This window comes from Cylas formicarius, unplaced genomic scaffold (genome assembly GCF_029955315.1).
Source record: "Cylas formicarius isolate icCylForm1 unplaced genomic scaffold, icCylForm1.1 PGA_scaffold_4__25_contigs__length_36172078, whole genome shotgun sequence".
NCBI lineage: Eukaryota > Metazoa > Arthropoda > Insecta > Coleoptera > Brentidae > Cylas > Cylas formicarius.
Window position 1 is genome coordinate 13618729 of NW_026844334.1, and position 10656 is coordinate 13629384.

The following is a 10656-nucleotide window of genomic DNA, read 5'->3' on the forward strand; positions in this document are numbered from 1 at the left end:
TGCATATCAGTTTTCTAGAATCGAAATAAAATTTAATATGGCGCACTAATATTATTTAAAATGCCGAATAATAAACAGACTGACCTCAACTGACTAAATTGTTTTTATCTCTGGGGAATGTAAACAATTTTTTAATGTTTTTTGTTGTGGCTAGACTTATACTAAAATTTTAAATGACTTGTTTTTTTAATGAAAATTAGTATTAGTTCATTTTGTATGTTAATTTTTGTGAAGCCATATATTCTAATACTATATTCTTACAATTTTATGTATATTCTGGTATTCAAATATTGCCTTCATCTGATAACACGTATGGTAATTTAATCCTTATTTTTATCAAAGTCGTTTATATTTTCAGTTTAGAGGTCAAATTGTTATCATTTTTGTGGTCTATAGATACAGAACATTTTTTTGGTATTATTTGGTTGTTTGTACAAAATCTGTAGTGATGACTTTTTTGAAAATGTGTAGGGTAAGATTATAATTATTTGATAATTAAACATAAATTGATAACGTCATTTAAGCCTTAGTCCTTCACATTTAAAAATAATTGCAATTTTTAGGCCTTGCGGGTCAATACACGAACATATGCCAGCAAAAGTAGCTCAAATGATGTAGTAATAGTATCAGCTGTTCGGACCCCTATGGGCTCCTTTTTAGGTTCTTTAGCTCCCCTGAGTGCCACAAAACTAGGGGCTGTAGCTATTCAAGCTGCAATAGAAAGAGCCGGAATACCAAAAGAAGAAATTAAAGAAGTTTTAATGGGCAATGTGTGCCAAGGAGGAGTGGGACAAGCACCAGCTAGGCAGGCAACAATATTTGCTGGCCTTCCTAAGGCGACTATATGCACCACAGTTAACAAAGTATGGACTTTTTTAATAAAAGCATTAACATCAATTACTAGAACTTAAATACCAATGTGACTTGTTTGTAATATTAAAATTTTACATACTGATAAAACCATTAAATTGTTTATTTTTAGGTATGTGCTTCGGGAATGAAATCCATTATGTTGGGTGCGCAAATACTTCGTGCTGGTGATCAGGATGTAGTGTTAACTGGCGGTATGGAGTCAATGTCAAATGTGCCTTATTACTTGAAACGGGGTCAAACACCTTATGGTGGCGTAAATTTAACGGACGGGATTGTATTTGATGGTTTAACTGACGTTTACAACAAATTCCACATGGGAAACTGTGCCGAGAATACAGCAAAAAAATTTGGTATAACTAGGGAGCAGCAAGATGAATTTGCCATTAAATCCTATAAGCGAAGTGCGGAAGCTTATAAATCAAATGCTTTTAGTTCAGAATTAGCACCAGTCAGTGTACCTCAAAAAAAGGGCCAACCTGATGTGACTTTTAAAGAGGATGAAGAATACAAAAGAGTCAATTTTGACAAGTTCAACAAACTTCCCACTGTATTTCAACGAGATAATGGTACTGTAACGGCGGGTAATGCTTCCACTCTGAATGATGGAGCTGCTGCCCTTATTTTGACCACACAGGAATCGGCCAATCGCTTAAGCCTCAAGCCGCTAGCTAGAGTTGTTGGGTTTCAAGATGGAGCGTGTGAACCAATCGATTTTCCCATCGCCCCCGCAGTGGCTATCCCAAAGCTTTTAGAGAAAACGGGCGTAAGTAAAGATGATGTAGCCATGTGGGAAATTAATGAAGCGTTCAGCGTGGTGGTACTTGCAAATGAAAAAATATTAGGTCTCGATCCTCAGAGAGTAAATATTCATGGTGGGGCTGTGAGTTTGGGGCATCCTATAGGCATGTCGGGGGCTAGAATTGTGGTCCATTTAGTGCATGCGTTAAAACCCGGTCAAAAGGGGGTAGCAGCTATTTGTAATGGTGGAGGCGGGGCATCGTCCATCATGATTGAGAGACTGTAAGTCTGAATTTATGTTGTATTTATTAAGGTTTTGTTATAAGATAAAAGATGTTTTATTCCAATTTATGCTTAACACAGATATATGTATATGTCATATTAAAAAAGTTGTTGGGAAGTTGGTACATTAGGACTACTGTTTTTTAATTCAAATTGAAGTGCCCAAAAAATGTTCAAATCTCATAAAATTGAAATCTTTTTTTTTGCCACCATGAACTGCTAGAGCGGTTTTTACAATGTTCTGTGCTTCCAGTAATTTGTAGTTAGCTTTCTTTGATAAAATTCACATTTGATAAAAACACGGTGTTGTCGAAACAATTGTCATGTGAAAATATATAATTTCGTGAATATCTGAACTTTTAGTTCTTGTTTATTTTGTTAAATGGATTTTCATCAAGTAAAAGCCAGCTCAGTTCAAACAGAAATTTCTTCAAATGCATATACAAGGTGGTCCAATTTATGTGGAGAAACTTTAACAGCGTAATCAGCAGATTGAACTAAGTAAAAAAGATCATATAAACTTAGATTCATAAATGATTCGTTTTGAAGATACAGGATGTTAAAATATTGCGAAATATATCGTTTTTTCTTATTTTTTAAAAAACTTATAGATTTTGCTTCCAAATTTAGTAGGCATTATTGTCATTTAAAAACAAGTGTATAGGATAAATGAACTTTTTGAACAGTTTTAATTAATTTAAACAAAAAAAAGATCAATTTATAAATGATCTCGATTTTATCGCCAAAACGAACCCTTTTCGAAAAAATAATGTGCACCTAATATCTCAGATTTACAAATTAAGTTTGCTTTTATTTACATAACGTAAGAATAATTAATTTTATGAATTTAATTGTAATAATTATAATATCTACCAAGTTTGAAATCAAAATCTGTTAGATTTTAAAAAATAGGAAAAACCGAAGCTTACTTTTTTACTTATTTTAACTGTTGAATATGCTGTTACAGTTTAGCTGATAAGAGAATAATATAACCAAACAGAAATGGTTTTAGTGAAAAAAACAAAAGAAATCGCATCTTACCCCCTCAAAGTTGTACATGCAGCTCCATTCAGTAGTAGTGTAATTAGTTTACTGTGTTTGTATTTAGGGCAAGCAATATCCCCCGAAACACCATACCAACACTAACTCTGTATACCAAAGATCCTTGCCAGTTATGTGACGAGTTAAAAGTGGATTTAGAGTCTTATAAAAATGTCGTTCGTGTTGAGACCGTAGACATTAGCAAAAAGCAAAACTTGCGATGGTTGCGTTTGTATAGGTACGAAATACCAGTAGTTTTCTTAAATGGAGAATTTCTGTGTAAACACAGGTTGGATAAAGAGCTATTCGAGAGAAAATTGAGCGAATTACGTTGATTTTTTGAAAATAGATTTTTTCTTGCTAACTCTTATATATGTTAAAAATAAAGAAATAGCTTAAGATTTAATGGTCTGGTCTCTGTTTTGTATGACTTATCCTCAAATTTCTACATCCAGTGTTTCGCGATGATGCCATAAAGAAAAAGCAAAATGTTTATTAAATTTACAACCTGTTTTTATTCAAAATATATTTTATTTTCATGAAGATTGAGGATCTTTAAAATCACCTTTGTTGCATAAATCATCTGTGCACGTATCACATTTTAGCTTCCGAACCTGAAAACCGAGCTTGATGGCCACACACGAGGGTATACAACCCTTAAAATAATACATTTCTGTCTCATTGGTGGTTCGATTTCTTATCTCGCCGCTAGCAACTGCGCATAATTTTGCCGATTTGGAGCAATTTTGATGTTTAGAGCAATCCTCTGGTCGATCGGTTTTGGAGAAGCAGTTGTAGCATTTCGTGGCCGCCGAGTTCAGACCTGCATATTATTTTTTCTAAGTTTTTGTCGCTTTCAAACAATAAGTGTAAACTTACCGACAAAGAAAATGATGCAGGCTAAAGCTTCGACTAACAGGATTTGAATTATTTTACTCATGTTGCCGGAGTGATTATTTTCCTTTCGAACGATGGTCTTTATATGGTGCTTCATTATCAAATAATGATAGTAATGGTGGCCGTTTTGCCCACATAGTTAAATGAGGCAATTAGAAAAGCGACAACTATATTATTTTATCGTGCAAATGCGGCTGATTTATCGTATTGGACACCAACAAAGATAATTTCTTCAAAAAATTAGCCAATTAGGGAGCGTAGTTTAATAAATACGTCAATATGCATTTTGCGAAATTATTGGACTTCCAAATTTAATTTCACACAATTGAAAAAAAATTCAAATGTAGAAAACTAAAACTCCATTTCGAATAATCCTATAATAAGAACGAGCATCGTTTTGTTATTAAATGCTATTGTTTTTAGATAATCACATTTTTTTGTATTATTCGCAAAGCTTTTCTGATATAATTCGGGGTTTTCTCACTTCTCTGTGTTTTGTGACCTTTAAGAATTACAATTTTCTGCCACAAAATGCCAATAATTTCTATTGCATGAACAGTATTTTTAAAATAACATGAAAAAAAGGTAATCTTTTAGTAACCCTTCCAAAATGAGACGAAACGCGAGATGTCGGTGAGGGTTCGTCGTACGGGGTCGCCCTTGGTATAAAAACAATTTTTTTTTTCTGTTCTCTGTTTTTCCGTAGCGGATCTGCGGGGTCTTTTGAAGGCTTATACGTTCCCAACGATTGGAACTACCAACTTTAAATTTTCCTACGTACTAGTACTAGGCCATGCGCAGTGCCCCGCGAAATATTAGGCCGATCAGATATCGGCGGTCATTTTGTCAGCTATTGTCACCATGAAACACAATAAGTGTCAGAAATTTTGAGCCAGCGAGTTGAAATTCGGCAGAAATTTAGTGTTCGATCCACAAATGGAACCTATTGAAGCTAGACGGGATCGAAAGATCCGAAGTATTTAAAAAACATTTTTTTCTCGAAAACGCTACATCTGGTCGAAAAAATTCTTGGGCCCGAAAAGACGCGTAAACGGTCACTAAGGCTACAATTAAGAGCCAATATTTGACTAAATATTTGTTCTTGATGTTAAAGAAATAAATAAAAAATGAAAAATATAACTATTTAGTTTTTACCAGTCAGTATTTTATGTTGCTTTAAAAAAACATTTCTTCACATAAAAATAAAAAATAGGACACGAAAAAATATAGCTATTTAGTTTTTACCAGTCAGTATTTTATATTGCTTTAAAAAATATGTCTTAACATTTAAGGCCCTTTACTGATTTTTCCAGATCAACTTCTACGTTTTTTGATTTTGCAGGTTAGTGAGAACGATGTAATTGCTTTTTATGCATGCTTATTCCTACTAGCAATGAGTTTCTTAAATTGATTTTGATTTTTTTTTCAACATTTTTTCTTATTTAAAATATTGATATTCAGGAAAATGACAAATAACAATGAGGTTAATAAAAATGTAGTGTATTTAAAAATTAAATACAAAATTATAAAATTAAAGGTTAATACTATTGTTATTAAATTATTATATATTATTGTCTTTGGTGATTTATTTACATCTAACTGTAAAAATTATAGGCAAGGGTTAAATAAAGCTTAATTGAGTTATACACATCCATACTCATACCACACCGCCGTCTCTTTAGGATTATCTTTTCGTTTCTCATCTTTAGCAACATCGGGTAAACTTGTCTCTGCTTGTTCTGGAGTTTTTCCTCTTTGAGGAATTGGTGATGACTGAGCAGCAATATGAGGCTCTCCTGTAAAGTAAAAGCAAAAGTTCAAATTTAAAATATAAAGTTAGAATTTGTTACCTATCACAGTTGATATTCGGTTATAAACCAGTAAAGGACCATTAGAAGGAGTCGGTGGGATATTAGCAGCAGGTTTCGGCACCGCTACGGGAGCCACATCGTCCTCAGCTAAATAAACAGTGCGACGGGAACCTACTGAACCCAAGCTTAACGCACTTCCTGGTTCCTTACTGTTTATGCTAGCATCATCCACTGGAAAACATAATTTACATATTTACTTCTAAATAAACTCAATACACTCAGAAGTCCCCAATTGACTAGTGCTTTAAAAATAATATAATAAATAACTATTTTCCTGTTACAGATAATATTCTATCAAATTGTTATCACTACTGAGAAGCTTTAAAATTAATTTAAATTAAAAAAGTTCATATTCTACCGGCAATATTGCTTCTATGATTTGCCAAGTCCTTGTAAGACTTTCTAACATCAATTTCATCCTTTGGACCATGTAGACTACCAGTTTCGCTAGTATTTCTCTTAAATGATTCTGCAGTCAAGGGATCTTCCATACTGTTGTCCGATTCATTTCCAGCTGATTCTCCAGATTCGTTACTCCTCAGCAGCTGGGACTGCGACAGAGAGCTGCTTTCTACATGCCACGAGCGGCGATTCTTTAAGAAATTTCTTGATCACAAAACATAATAACTTGCAGATGGTTACATACCCTATTTGGTACCTTATTTATAATATCTGACCCCGCCTTCCTTACCCGCTTTACAAATATGGCCCCAAAGCCCTTTCTGTAACAAATTAATATTCTAAATATGAAACTAAAAAATAGACCTACTCACTTTTTGGAAGACGCATTGTCCAATTTCCGATAATGCTCCATGATTTTCTCTTCTAGCTTCTCTTTTTGTCGACACAAATTGTTCATTTTATCAGTAAATAATTTTTCTTCCAAATGGTAATGTTGTTTGTCCTCCAAAGAATGAGTCAAAAGAGAGTGATACTGTGACAGCAACTGAGAAATGTGATCCATCAAGGCACGCCGGTCTGAATCAAGCGAATGGTTCATTTCAAACAACATCTGAAAGAGAGTTCCATTTTAATGATTTATTCCTAGTTGAACTTATCGCGTACATCACATTTCTGTTGCAATCTAGCATTCTCCATTTGCAGAGAAGCCATTTTATCGGAAGTTGAATTCAGCTCTCCCTGCATCTCGGTGCGTCCTAATCTCAAATTCCTTGACTCAGTTCTTAGAGTTTTCAGTTCTTCTTGCACATTTCTGTACTCCAACTTTAGCCTCTCGCTCGCTGTGAACAGATTTCTGAAATCGTCCTAAAATTTTAAATCATACACCCCACAATACCATGGCTAAAATAAAGTTACTTTTAATTTGGAATGTTCAGTTCTTAAGTTTGTCAAATTCCTAGTGTCCTTCTTTAAACTTTCTTTTTCTATTTCCCAATTGGTAACTTTGATCCGCAAATTATCATTTCCTTCTTTTAAATCTCGTATTTCCAACTTTAAATCCCTATTTAGTTTTTTTAATGTTTCCTGTTCAATTTTTAGTTCTTCATATTCGCTAGTTAATTGTTCATGCAAAGTTCTGAGAGTCACCTGGTCGAGCAGCAAGGTGTTATGTTCTGTATTTTGCAATTGCTGTTTCTTTGATAACTAAAAATGAAAGGGATTCACATATCATGCAAAGTAAGGTAATTTTATTTTTACTACCAATGTAAATGTAAACTATATTACTCACCTCTTCCTTTTCGGCTACCAACTGACTATTGGCCAGCTGCAAGGCACATTGCTGGGCTTGCAATGAATGAATTTGCGACTTAAGAGTGGAAATATCCACCTGCAGAGTGGCATTTTCGTTTTGTAAGGTATCATTTAGGTTTTGCAATGACCCTATATCACTGTACAACTTATCACATTGTAGACTCCATTCTGCACTAACAGATTTGGCCACCTCTTCAGCGTGCTTAAGAGCATCACCATCTAGATGACAGGTCTTACAAGGAGATTGTTTAACCACTTTCTCTTGTACTAAACTTTCTATTTGCTTAAAAATTTCTGAATTGTTAAGTATTTTCTCAACAAAAACATTGAGGTCATTATCAAAAACATCTAGGCTGAGACCCAATTTTTCAATATTGGATTTTAGCTTTTCATTGCACACTTTTTCATTGATTAGGTTTTTTTGAAGGGTAGATATGGTTTCAGATTGTATGGAAGCCTGAGAAACTAGCTCATTGGCTTTTTGTTCACATGCTTGCAGTTTTTCTAATTGAAGTGTAACATTCAAGATTTCTTGATTAAGTTTCACCAGTTCTCTTTCATATGTTTCTTTTTCCTGTGTTTTTGTATCCAAAGCAACATCCTTGAGCTACAAAAGACACTTAAGGTACCAATTAACAACTGAACAATAACTCACCTCAACTGCTTGTTTCAGCTTTACAATTTCTTTCTGGAACGCAGCGTTTTCTTTTTCTAATGTTTCCACATACAATTTAAGTTCATTTGCCATTTTCTCTGCTTTCTTACCATTTCCAATTTCATTCTGAAAAGATTTATAGTAAAATCACTATATAGACAATAATTAATTAAATTATAAACCTTTAAATTCTGAAGCTGCTCAGATGCTTGATTTAATGATTTATCTGTATCATCTGCTCTTTTTTTCACACTATCACACAATATCTGTACTCTCTGTTTCTCCTTTGATAAATTCTCAATAGTTTTCTCTAGATCTGATATCTTAAACTTTTCATTTTGTAATTCCTGCGCCTGCCTGTCAGATGTAGTTTTCAAGTTATCAAAATTATTTTGAAGCTTTTTATTTTCTTGAATAGCACTCTTAAACAAAGTTTCCAACTCAGAATTTTGCAATTTCAACTTGTCACAATTTTCTTGCAGCTGCTCACATTTTAAAAAAAGTTTTTTTCTCTCTTTGTCAAGTTCTAGAATCTTGTTCACATTATCTCGGAAGTTATCCTCTTTTAGCGATTCTATTTTACTGAGGAGTTTTCTATTTTCTAGTTCCAGTCTTAATGCTCTGGCTTCAGCATTATTTGTCAACTGCTCTGATAGACTGTTATCACCTACAGTAGACTCATCAAGATCAAAATCTGGTATAGTACTGTCTAAGCTGTTTTTTTGTAAAGCAGATTTTGTCACTTGCTGCAGTTGTTCATTCTCTTCCACCAATTCTAGGATTTTTTCATTTGCCGCATCTCTTTCCTACATAATGAGTACATATTACAAACTTTTTGCAGACTTATTCACAAACAAAAGATGCATGGAAGAAAAACTTCAAATATACATTTCAATTTGGTTTTAGATCTTTCTTCATGGAAAGAAATTGTCTCTTATATTGAAATATCAAAATTTCCTAGGCACAATTGAATAAAATGCCAAAAATTCTACTTACCAACATAATTTCATTGTATTTCTGTTTACAACTCAGCAATTCAGCCTCCAATTCCAAAACTAGGTCAGCCCTTTGCCGTGCTCTAGCTAATTGTGCTTCTAGCATTTCCCGGGTCTCCAAAAGCACCCGATTATCTTCTCTCAGTTCCTCCACTCTGGTTTTGTAATACTCTGCATCAGCTAATTTTTCACGATATCTTTGCACTTCCATTTCCAATCTATCAGTCCGCTCAGCTCTATCACGTATTGAATCTACCTCATCTTGATAAGCTTTAGATTTCCTCATTTCCGATAACAATTCTTTGTTTTCTGTCTTTAATTTTGCCACTATACTGTTGGTATATTCAAGTTCCTCTTTGCATTCTGATAGCATTTCATTTTTTTCTTCCCTGCAAATGTTAAATAGTATCATAAATTGGATTAATGACTTTGTTTTGAACTCACAATTCCTGCTTATGTTTTCGTAATTTTGCTTTCCAATCAGCCAACTCAACAGCCCAGTGATTTGATTCAACACCATCATTATTAGGTTTCAGTTGACCAATTCCAGCAGAAGAATTTTTTTCCTGTCCCAGGTCAATCACCCTTTCTTGTAACAACTTATCCCGTTCATCTATCAATGTTCTGATGAGCGCAAACAATTTTTGGCGGGGGTGTTCACTCCAGTCCAATGTTAAGACCACACTCTGCTCATCAGTTACCTGTTTGATGCACTCTACAATATCCTTTTGAGAGTCTACATCTAAGTCTTTAATGCGGGTAATAAAAATTTCCTTTGTTGGACCCTGGACAGCACAACCTAGCAATAGAAGCAATACTAACTTAAGGTGACTTAAAGCATCTTTGGAGGTAGGTGATTTTCCCAATACAATGCAGTCAGGAAGTTTGACTACAATCTGGCCAAGTTCTTCTTCATAAATGGTTTTAATACTCCTAATGATACTGTGGAAAATTTTTATCCTTTCAGTATCAACAGTTGAGTGCTGCACGAGGCCTAAAGTTGGCACAGGCAATACAGGCTCTGGATCAATTTGAAGCAAGACTTCACTTATCACGGAGCCATCAAAAAATGCTTCATATACTTGTAGGGAACTCGGATTTTTCACACAAGTAGACAGCTAAACAACAAGGATGATTTTAGAATTAGAGTATTTCAGTAAAGAAATGCCTAACAATAAAAATGGTACCTAAAAAGTTTGCCCAAAAAAATTCAAACCCTACCCATTTCACAAGGGGGCCTTTCAGAAAATCTTCCACTTCACATGCCGAAACTGCCATTTCAAAGCAAGTTTCTAAATTAAACAACTAACCAAAACTATCATTACCATATCATTTAACGGTACTATATAAACTAAAAATAAAATACAAAAAGAAAACAATTTGGAATACAAAGATCTCTCACGCAGATATAAATAAGCCAGAGATAAAATTCTCATTCTCCATAGACTTTTGGTACGTTAGGCCCATTAGTCAAGGACATTCGCCTACCACATGTAAGAAAACAGAAAATATTATTTGCCCTTAAGAAGACGATTTCATTTTTTGTGATTATCTCATTATCTTCGAACATGGAACGTTAGTTGACATTCAT

The 10656-nt window shown here is 34.1% G+C and overlaps 2 protein-coding genes across 4 annotated transcripts; one reads left to right on the forward strand and one right to left on the reverse strand.

The window, feature by feature from the left end:
• Positions 1-78: 78 nt before the first annotated feature.
• On the forward strand, positions 79-3477 carry LOC132701483 (acetyl-CoA acetyltransferase, mitochondrial). 3 transcript variants are annotated; one of them, XM_060669432.1, is made up of 5 exons: positions 159-310; positions 364-472; positions 564-863; positions 983-1893; positions 3002-3477. In XM_060669432.1, the coding sequence occupies exons 2-5, from the start codon at positions 449-451 to the stop codon at positions 3267-3269; spliced, it is 1503 nt and encodes a 500-aa protein (XP_060525415.1). In that variant the 5' UTR covers positions 159-310; positions 364-448; the 3' UTR covers positions 3270-3477. The 3 variants fall into 3 exon arrangements, with proteins under 3 accessions (XP_060525414.1, XP_060525416.1, XP_060525415.1); XM_060669431.1 differs by lacking the exon at positions 364-472 and having other exon boundaries at positions 79-315; XM_060669433.1 differs by lacking the exons at positions 364-472; positions 3002-3477 and having other exon boundaries at positions 79-315; positions 983-2023.
• LOC132701479 (girdin) lies at positions 3426-10649 on the reverse strand. The gene is made up of 14 exons (XM_060669422.1): positions 10287-10649; positions 9510-10183; positions 9067-9454; positions 8253-8876; positions 8071-8196; positions 7393-8022; positions 7020-7307; positions 6768-6968; positions 6476-6714; positions 6349-6424; positions 6061-6295; positions 5682-5873; positions 3814-5627; positions 3426-3757 (listed from the first exon to the last, which is right to left on the reverse strand). The coding sequence occupies exons 1-13, from the start codon at positions 10341-10343 to the stop codon at positions 5473-5475; spliced, it is 3885 nt and encodes a 1294-aa protein (XP_060525405.1). The 5' UTR covers positions 10344-10649; the 3' UTR covers positions 3426-3757; positions 3814-5472.
• Between the last annotated feature and the right edge of the window lie 7 nt (positions 10650-10656).

Coding starts and splice junctions, on each gene's coding strand:
- LOC132701483 (XM_060669431.1), top strand. CDS start 190: ATGAAAATTAGTATTAGTTCATTTTGTATGTTAATTTTTGTGAAGCCA. Junction 864..982: donor TATGCACCACAGTTAACAAA/GTATGGACTTTT, acceptor GTTTATTTTTAG/GTATGTGCTTCGGGAATGAA. Junction 1,894..3,001: donor TCCATCATGATTGAGAGACT/GTAAGTCTGAAT, acceptor GTTTGTATTTAG/GGCAAGCAATATCCCCCGAA.
- LOC132701479 (XM_060669422.1), bottom strand. CDS start 10,343: ATGGCAGTTTCGGCATGTGAAGTGGAAGATTTTCTGAAAGGCCCCCTT. Junction 6,425..6,475: donor GACAATGCGTCTTCCAAAAA/GTGAGTAGGTCT, acceptor AATTTGTTACAG/AAAGGGCTTTGGGGCCATAT. Junction 5,874..6,060: donor TCATAGAAGCAATATTGCCG/GTAGAATATGAA, acceptor TATGTTTTCCAG/TGGATGATGCTAGCATAAAC.